The sequence below is a fragment of the Toxorhynchites rutilus genome, chromosome 3, assembly GCF_029784135.1.
Source record: "Toxorhynchites rutilus septentrionalis strain SRP chromosome 3, ASM2978413v1, whole genome shotgun sequence".
Taxonomy (NCBI): Eukaryota; Metazoa; Arthropoda; class Insecta; order Diptera; family Culicidae; genus Toxorhynchites; species Toxorhynchites rutilus.
The window spans coordinates 54765946-54776657 of record NC_073746.1 but is presented as its reverse complement, the minus strand read 5'-3'; the positions used below and the strand labels follow the sequence as shown (position 1 = coordinate 54776657).

The 10712-nt window shown below is 41.0% G+C and overlaps 1 protein-coding gene across 1 annotated transcript; it reads left to right on the top strand.

The window, feature by feature from the left end:
- The first annotated feature begins 342 nt into the window (after positions 1-342).
- Positions 343-2710, top strand: LOC129773148 (mucin-2-like). Its single transcript, XM_055776721.1, has 3 exons — positions 343-415; positions 787-1725; positions 1806-2710. Exons 1-3 carry the CDS (start codon positions 343-345, stop codon positions 2708-2710), a joined length of 1917 nt encoding a protein of 638 aa, XP_055632696.1.
- Positions 2711-10712: the final 8002 nt, after the last annotated feature.

The following is a 10712-nucleotide window of genomic DNA, read 5'->3' as shown; positions in this document are numbered from 1 at the left end:
ATAATGGGATTTTCGAAAAAAAAATTTCAATGGTACATTCTGGAGTCTTTAACTTCAGAAATATGAATAACAACATTTTTGATGATTTTCTATTTCTAGACTAGCTTTTGTCGGAGAAAAGCCACATGATGTCACCAGCCGTATCTTCGGACAATTGATAATGTTATGCACAAGAAAATCTATTCGATATAATGTGAATCAATTAAAAAAAATCCTAAAAATTTCATCAATGTGACATTTTGTAAAACTGGTAACATTCCTCACAGACGTAGCACTGTATAAAAAATGCATAATACTTTATATTAATGTTTATATTTTTTAATTTTTTTATTTACTATTGAAATGCCATTCAATCAGTTCACCTTTAATAACATCGACATCAACGGAACCTTCATCTACTGCGACAACAGAATGCGTATACACATATTTCGAAAATGTCAAATACGATCACGATACAGTTCCTAAGCTACGTGCCTGTGCTTCGTCAATAACTACAATTGAAACAGCTTATACATCAACATCGACTACAACTACACCAGCTGCCACTTCATCAACGATTTCCACTATAAACGCAACGACCATTACACCGTCTATCCCTACTTCAGCAAAAGATTCATCGATAGAGATATCAACAGTCATAATTACGAACTTAAGGACATCTCCCTCTACTTCAACAACCGACTACTCAACAGAGATAACGACAGGCTCAACAACAAAGATACACCACAATCATAAACACTGCAACCACACCAGTCTCTGATTCTACAAGAGATTGTTCATACACAGAAACGTACTCCGAATATGTCGAATACGATTACGATGCTTTTCCTAAGCTACGTGCCTGTGACCCATCAACAACTACAACCACAACAGCTTCTACTTCAACAACGACAACAACAATACCTTCCGCTACATCAACAACAGATTCTGCAGCAGACATAACTACGACTGCTACGACAGCTGCATCTTTTTCAACAACAGGTTTCTTAACAGATACAACAACGACATCTAAATCTACATCAACAACAGATTATTCTAAAGATACGACGGCTCCAACACCATCTATACCATCAACTACTACAACTACAGCAGCTTCTACTTCAACAACGACAACAATAACACCTTCGATTACATCAACAACAAATTCCGCAACAGACATAATCACGAATTCAACAGCATCTGAATCTACTTCAACAACAGGTTTCTCAACAGACACAACCACGACTACAACAACATCTGAATCTATTTCAACAACAGATTCTTCTACAGATACAACGACCGCAACACCATCTCCATCTATATCAACAGCAGATTCTTCGACAGATTCGACCACAATGACGTATGAGTCTACATCAACAACAGATTCTTCAACAGATGCAACTACGACTACAACAACATCTCCATCTACATCAACAACAGATTCTTCGAAAGATACAAGTACGACCACAACGACATCCACCTCTACTTCAACAACAGGGACAGCAACAGATACAGTAACGATCATAAACACCACAACGACACCAAACTCTAATTCTATCACAGATTGCTCGGACGAAGACACGTACTCCGAATACGTCGAATACGATAACGATGCTTTTCCTAAGCTACGTGCCTATGTTTCATCAACAACTACAACTACAACTACAACTACAACTCAACAGACAAAACTACGATTACAACAACATCTGAACCTACTTTTTCAACAGATTCAAATACGGCCACAACGTTATCCGTCTCCACTTCAACAACAGATACAGAAACGATCATAAACACTTCAACCACACCAAACTCTAATTCTACCACAGATTGCTCGTACGAAGATACGTACTCCGAATACGTCGAATACGATTTCGATGCTTTTCCTACGCTACGCGCATGTGATTCATCAACAACTACAACTACAGCAGCTTCCATTTCAAAATCGACAACAACACCTTCCACTACATTAACAACAGATTCCGCAACGGATATAACTACGAATTTAACGGCATCTGAAACTACTCCAACAACAGATTCTTCAACAGACACAACGGCCGCAACACAATCTGCATCTACATCAACAACAGGATCTTCGATAGATACGACCACAACAACATCTGAATCTACATCAACAACAGGTTCCTCAACAGACACAACTACGACCACAACAACATCTGAATCTACTTTAACAACAGATTCTTCAACAGCCACAATGGCTGCAACATCATCTGCATCTACATCAACAACAGATTCCTCGATAGATACGACCACAACGACATCTGAATCTACATCAACAACAGGTTCCTCAACAGATACAACTACGACCACTACAACATCTGCTTCTTCATCAACAATAGATTCTTCAACAGACACAACGAATGTAGCACCATCTGCATGTACATCAACAACAGATTCCTCGATGGATACGACCACAACGACATCTGAATCTACATCAACAACAGGTTCCTCAACAGACACAACTACGACCACAACAACATCTGTATCTACATCAACAACAGATTCCTCGATAGATACGACCACAACGACATCTGAATCTACATCAACAACAGGTTCCTCAACAATTACAACTACGACCACAACAACATCTGCTTCTACATCAACAACAGATTCTTCAACAGACACAACGGCTGTAGCACCATCTGCATCTACATCAACAACAGATTCCTCGATTGATACGACCACAACGACATCTGAATCTACATCACCATAGGTTCACCAACAGACACAACTACGACCACAACAACATCTGCTTCTACATCAACAACAGATTTTTCAACAGACAACAGATTCGTCGATAGGTACGACCACAACGATATCTGAATCTACATAAACAACAGGTTCCTCAACAGACACAACTACGACCACAAAAATATCTGCTTCTACTTCAACAACAGATTCCTCGACATACACAACAACTACCACGACGACATCTGCATCTACTTCAACAACAAATACCTCGACAGATGTATCAACGACCGCAACAACATTTGAATCTACTTTAATAACAGATTCATCAACAGATACAACGGCTACAACGCCATCTGCATCTTCATCATCGGACGGTGCCGCATCCGTGCAATGCATCAATGTATTTTGGAAACAATTTAATTCATGTCCATTAAGAATACATCACTCGATATTATTCAGCCATTTCGCATTCGGCTCAGCATTCATTCCAAGAAATGCTCCTTACACACTTCTATTCGGAAATTTATACGTCCGTGATTTAGAAGTCGATGTGTCAATCATTGCTGCTTCTTTCCAGAAAGTGATATTCAGCAAAACTATTACAGCTGATAAAAATGCTCTGAAGACTGTCAGCTTTGAGGTACGTCTACATCAGAGTTCGTCTTATTCAGTACACAAAACCAAAACATGTTCGTGTTCCGCAGTTTTCCAACATACCTGAAGACAACTTCACACTGACGATCACTAGCGCGGATGGAGCTTGTGACATTGAAATATACCAGAATCTTGTATACAATCCTAAACGGGCGTCGGTTTTTATTCAAACCGACAAGCCAATTTACCATCCAGAAGATCAAATGCGCTTTCGCGTTGTGATGGTCGATTCTGACACAAGACCAATGACTAACGGTGGCCCTGTGAGGATACAAATCATGGATGCTCGAGGAAACTCCATAGCGCGATGGCGAAATGCAGCAGCAACCAACGGAGTTGTTTTCTTCTGATATTCAGTTGGGTTCGTCACCAACCGTAGGTAATTGGAGCAATGAGGTGACAATGGGTGGACAGGTGAGTTTCGAAAATGGACATTATTTGAAAAAAAAATCCGGTCAATTGAGAGCAAAAAATAGAGGATTGGTTTAGGACCATGGGGGACTATTTAGAACCACAATTTTTGAACATGTTGATAAAAGGTACTTACGATTTGGCCGCGGCAAAAGTAACTTCAACAGAATCGCAAGAGTGGCGATGACTGTACAAGAGCAGCAAATGCATTTTCACACCAATAACAGCAGTATCGCAAGACAGTAGCAGCAACAACAACAACAAGAATAACCGCATCAATATAATCACATCAGCGTTGGCATCAATACAACGGAAAGAGAAATTCAACAGAGACGCAATCAGAGCATTCGAGTGAAAATAATTGGCATATGCATACATTCAGTGAATTAAATGTGAAGAGAATAAAATGTACATAGTCTAGATATCACAAACAACCATGTTTCCATTCTGTGCTACTCTGACCCAAGTCCAAAGCTTTTCCGAAAGAGTAAAAATGCTCTTTTCAGAGCATAGAGCGGAGCCACAAGGGGCTCCCACCCAGAAAAGTAAGGCGTGAGGAACACGAGGGTTCCTTCCATGCACCTCGTTGTCTTCAAGAGTGGAGCAACGAACTATATACAGTCCACTCCCCTAGTTCCCAGCAGACGGAACACAATGTAATGGACGGGATGCTAGTTCACGACAACTTGATACTGAGCTTCGAAACGTTCTCCAACAACGTAAGTGTAAACTCATTCTATGCAGTGTCGTAGAATATCATGTTTTTTCCGATCTCTCAAATTGACTGCCTCGGATAGATTTCGACTCAACTAAAGTTATTGTATGCTTTTGTACAGTGGTAACCAATGATCATTTTAGGTAATGATGGCGCTGGACAGAGATAAGTACAAACCAGGACAGGATATCAATGTGCGCGTAGCGGCTGCGAAAGATTCATATGTCGCTTTGCAGGCAATAGATCAAAGATTCATTCTGGATTACGAAAAGTACGGATTGCGTAAAAGTGACGTTCTCAATGATCTGGCACTTCACGATCTTCACGAAACAGATGGGTTTTTGTTCGTATGTCGTATCTTATATTAGCCTAATCGTGCGTATTACAACCATTTGTTATTTCTATCAATAGTCCACGGTTCTCTTTTTTAAGTCCGCTATAAAGGGAGATGAGTGTGAGTAAAGAGTGTCAAGTATATGATTATTACAGATGCACTATTGCATTTTTACGAACTCGCAACGCTAGCTCTCGTGGTGCCATTTGCTGTTCTGAACCGACCGTCTGGCTTGATACACCAAAAAAATGGACCTTTCGGAGGAAAAATTGAACGCGCCCGGCGCGGTAGAAATTCTGAGTACTAATCCCTCGAGCTTGACTGCCTCGAATGCTTTTATTATTCGTCATGTTTACAATTCTTGTTTTCTTATTTACTAATACAAAATTTGGCGCGCGCTTCCTCGTGCTGACTCTCCACGCGATTGTGTAAAGAGCAACACAATTAGGCTAGGCGCAAATTGAGAAGCTATTAGAGGCGAATGAACTGCAAAGTTTAAAGCCTCTTAAAAACAATGAAAGAAAAGAAAGAGAAGCGTATAGCGCTCGTAAGCGAACGCGAAACTACCAACACGACTCATACGTGCCACAAACGTAGCGTGGTGGAGCGCATATTGAGTCGCAGTTTGGTGTAAATAACATGCCACTCGCATACAATGACTGATTAACACAGAGATGTGCGATATATTTATTTACTAACACAATCACCCTGGCTGTACTGGTCAGCCATACAGTGTCAAACCCACGGCGCTATATGATTGTTCACCAACACAACTACCACAACCGGCATGACCAGCACGAGAAACTGTGGTTCAGCCACAGCGTCGCGCGAGTCGTGTCTCACGAGCGCTCCACAATCTCGCGTCATCTGGCCAATTTGCGCCGTTCTATCTGTTTCCATTAGCCACAAAAACAGGCACTATATCGCACCAAGTTACTCGCGCTATATGCGTCTCAATTTGCGCCTTGCCTTAAACTAGGGCAAATTTAGCGCTTCCTCGTGCTGACTCTGCACGCGATTGTGTAAAGAGCAACACAATTAAACTAGGGCAAATTTAGCACACGCGGAAACAAAAATTAACAACAGGGCCGTACATCTCCAAGGTGGATGTACTTTTGTAAATTGACAACAACGCGCGTGTTAAAATGAAATATGGAAAAATGGAGCGAAGCATTCTCCAAGCGTCTCTATAATGATGTCTGAAACGATTAGGGCCGCTTCATCCCCCCTTACTTGTACAGCTTGTAATAATCTTGAAGAGATTATTGCAAGCATATGTGATTAGTTATAGACTTTTATTTTTCATTTTTATACCTTATATTTCTTTTATATAACTTTACTATTTCTTGGCATATTCAGTTCGTTACTCGTGCTTTTTTTTGTTCATCTCTTTGTATTTCAATACTCTCCTTAATTTTCTTTTCATCATAATTTTTTTTTGTTCCCTTGCAAAAAAAAAGTTTCATTTGTTTTTTTATGTTATATCATCAAACATTTTGATACTTTATTTTTTTCTTTTATTTTGGATTACACATTTCTAGTTGCTATGAACTAGTATGCAACTATTGAATTTAAGTGTTGTTAGAACCCCACATTTATAAATTCTTGTTATTTTTCATTTGTCATTTATCTTCTTCTGTATAAGCTCGACTTGTCACAAAAAAAACGAAAATTTGGGTTAATTTTTGACGTAGGACTACGTCTTTCATTTCTATACCGGGTTGTAAAATCAAAGTTTCGAAAACGAAAGCGTTACGCCGGAGACCGAGATTTTGAGTGTTAATAGCTCCTAAACAACTGAACGAAATGGTAGTTTATTTTAATGTTTTCTATCCATGTAACACTGTGACCAAATACATTAGGTTTTGTGATTTTTCAATCAATCGCAATCAACAGGATAGCTTCTGAAGATTATTCTTCCCCATCAGTAGGATATTTCCGTATCCAATATTGGATGCATAAAACCTTGTGCCTCCAACGTAACGCTCTCGTTTTCGAAGTTCTCCAAATATTCATTCAATCAGAATGAATTCAGATTCAACTTCATACAAATGATCTCTAAATCAACGATAGTCCTACGTCACCCTTGCGGTTATACCATAGATATAACCCACTTCCTGTTTTTTTTCACTACGATATGTTCATTTTCGAACGTCACTTCTTGTACCGCATTATGCTGATTCATATTTTTTCGATTTTCTTTTTCTTTCACTACAACCTCTGTCCACGCACAATTTCTCAACTAGGGATTCTGTTCGATTCCCAGATTACCTTCAAGGAAATCAACACTTTGTAAACACCACGATGGGGGGGCTGCTGTCCCCACTTGGACAGCATCCCACCGCTGTCTCCACTTGAACCGACCGCTGTCACCACTTGGACAGCATCCCACCGCTGTCACCACTTTGAACCGACCGTCTTCGGCACTGGCTTGATACCAAAAAAATGGACCTTTCGGAGGAAAAATTGAACGCGCCCGGCGCGGTAGAAATTCTGAGTACTAATCCCTCGAGCTTGACTGCCTCGAATGCTTTTATTATTCGTCATGTTTACAATTCTTGTTTTCTTATTTACTAATACAAAATTTGGCGCGCGCTTCCTCGTGCTGACTTTGCACGCGATTGTGTAAAGAGCAACACAATTAAACTAGGGCAAATTTAGCGCTTCCTCGTGCTGACTCTGCACGCGATTGTGTAAAGAGCAACACAATTAAACTAGGGCAAATTTAGCATACGCGGAAACAAAAATTAACAACAGGGCCGTACATCTCCAAGGTGGATGTACTTTTGTAAATTGACAACAACGCGCGTGTTAAAATGAAATATGGAAAAATGGAGCGAAGCATTCTCCAAGCGTCTCTATAATGATGTCTGAAGCGATTAGGGCCGCTTCAGTTCCAAATTGACAAGACCATATCGGAAGCCAGTACTCATCAGGACCACCTTCCCAGAGACATGGATGTGGAGACATTTCTCGATGGATGGAAAGAGAACAAGCGTCTCGGATACGGTTCCGGATTCGATAACGTCACGGCAGTTGTCTGGCTTCGCACTCAGTCCAACTTTGGGTTTGTTCCGCGACTTGCACCTGCGCTAAGAAGGACTCGCACCACCGTTTGTCCGCGTTCCACAATTCAGTCAACAGAGGCACTACGGTTGTTTCCAATGAACGCCGTTTATGTCAAACTTCTCATCATTGGATCTATGCAATGATGTCAAACCCACCCACCTTGAAGCTTCCGAGAACGAGGTGCGGGGGTTGATAAATTGTCAGCAACAGAGAAGAGGAGCCCCAACCTTGGGCTCGTGACCTATCTGAAAATTAATCGGGTTTTTAGGCTACACCGCTAGCCAGTATATGGCACAAAGTCTCGTCAATTTTACATTACATTAATTACGGCAACATTTATTCAATTAATTCACACATGTCATATATTCCCACAAATCTATATAACTAAACATCTAACTTATATACGGTATCATTACTTCCAACGAAAAATAATGACTATTCAAATTTATTTTATTTTATTCAATGCGGGATTCGAACATCGGACCCGTGAATTCAAGTCCAGCGATCTCTTCCTCTCGAATAAACACTAAATTCTACATCCCAAGTCTCGAACTCATATCCTGGAGGTTGTGAAGACGCGGTTTCCGGTGAGCCTTGCCGCGGCTGCTAAGGTTTTGGTGCGCAGCGCGTTTCACTCAGGGTGCGAGAACGATGAGCCTTGATTGGATGATCGGCCTGTTTCAACGTTGCTCCGTGGGGTCAGAAGCGGCACTCCCTAAGACGTTCACAGACAATCACACACAGCCACACCGTGGAGTTGCCGGCCTAGAATAGCACTTCGGGTCTTGGTCCCTGTCCCTGTCGTATGAGGCGACTAATCGGGTGACAACGCGAGTAAGGGCGCGGTAAAGCCTATTGGAGATTGCACGGTGGAAATACCGTGTACATGAGCCACGAAAGGAGTGCCAAGCACATCAGGATTGACGCCAGTAAGATCCTGATTACGACATACTGGTTACGACATAGAAAACGGACACGATACGGAAACGATTTCAACACGACGCTAAAGGCTGACAGTCGTACTATCCTGTTCCCTGAGTAAGGAAGGGTGACACCTTCCTGAAACCGCGTGTAGGCTAATAGTGCGATTGCCCCCGTCCCGGTAATAACTTGGCAAGTCTTCGGGTACGTTCGATGCTCGTCTAGGCTCAGGCACTAGGTACTAGGCGTCAGATGTCACATTCCTGACTTGCGCTGATCTGGCTCTGAACACGGTCCCTATGAAGGACCGTGTCAACCCCTGCATGGCCTCACTGCTTGCATAGACAACCATGGGATCACTGATAGCGACTATGTACAACGAGCGGAGATAGCGGCCCGAAGTTGGGACCCAACAGACATGAATACCATCGAACAATTTAACAGACGAAACGACGGTAATGAAGACACACCAACGGGAGAGGCGAGCGTGTTCGCAAGGAGCGGTAAGCTCCAGAGATCACCAATTCGCAACCAGACAGCCATAGCGAATCCTATAGGACACCAACAGCATCCACAACAAGGAGAGACTAGCCTGATACAAGTGCTAACGCATAAAGCCAACACCACCACTTCTTTAGAAGGGCTGCAGGTCGGGAGGTCAAGCTTGATGGAGGTCAAGAAAAAAGTGAACGAGCTCTACGAGTTCATTAAGGACAAAAACAATGTCCATACTGTTATATTCTTTCTTTCACTGAATAAAATAAACCAACTGTTCGGAGTGAGCACTCGAATACGAATGCCTTTACTTTTTATCTCTCGCTTCGTTCAGACCTTCGTCTGCGTTATGACATTTACACCATAACTGTGTTGGTGACCGTTAAACGGAATATACACTCAGATTATAATTTACTCATTATACCAGTCAAGGTAAATATATAATTATTACGAACTCTTCAGCTCTTCCCCTTTTGGAAGCTCAGAATTCTAACTATTCTCAGGACTTTTCACTTCATGTTTCAAAAAATTCAAATATACATTTATAATCCATTTTAAATAATTCAAGAATCTTCACTAATGCTAATACAATAATTCGACATCACTAACTGTGAACAACATTATAAATATAATCTTCGTTAACATTCGCTCTTCTTATTCTTTTCGCCTTGGAAAACCATTCGGCAATTCATTGATATCTTGCGTTGAACTTTCAACCATGATTTTTCTTTTCCTCCTACACCGGATCTCTTCGTTTGAGAACCCGTGAATCTCCTCCTGGCTGGTACCACTGATGTCTAGCCTCGGCCGTTGCCGGACCAAGCGAATATTGGGTTTTTCGTGAGTACCATCACATTTACTCATTCGTAGTTGACCGCGATGCGCCATAGCTAGCACGTTTCCAATTTGAATCTGAAAAGTATTGCGGGAAAGCCTTTTAATAAAATCTGCTTTGATCCATTTAGCTGTATGATGAGGGTTATGGTTTCTGAACCAAACTTCATCCCCCGGTGTCAGATTGTCGAAAGGATCTATTAGGCTTTTCGGGATATTCCCGCCATCCTTCGAACCAAAATCATCAATTACTGGGACTTTTTCATTAGTAGTCTGATCATAATGCTTATGTTCTTCCCACAAAAACTTTTTATAATAATTTTTTGGATTAAGCAAATCCAATATTGTTTTAGGCTTATAAGAAAAAATCATTTGGGAAGGAAAATTTCTATCAAAGGAAAGACAGTTATTTCTATAATTCATTAAGAATAAGCTGATCTGATCCTCTGCATGCAGATGTGTAAATTCAGGATCAATTAAAAACTTTTTAAGTACATCTTTTACAGTTCTCACCAATCTTTCAGCTTGTCCATTGCTAGATGGATTATACGGTGGACTCTTTAGAACATTAATTCCTTGTTGCTTCAAAAA

Excerpts from the sequence above, each read along its gene's own strand:
- LOC129773148 (XM_055776721.1), top strand. The coding sequence starts at position 343 with ATGCCATTCAATCAGTTCACCTTTAATAACATCGACATCAACGGAACC. Across the intron at positions 416-786 it reads CTACTGCGACAACAGAATGC|AAACGTACTCCGAATATGTC; the intron begins GTATACACATAT and ends GTTCATACACAG. Across the intron at positions 1,726-1,805 it reads GATTCAAATACGGCCACAAC|ATTGCTCGTACGAAGATACG; the intron begins GTTATCCGTCTC and ends ATTCTACCACAG.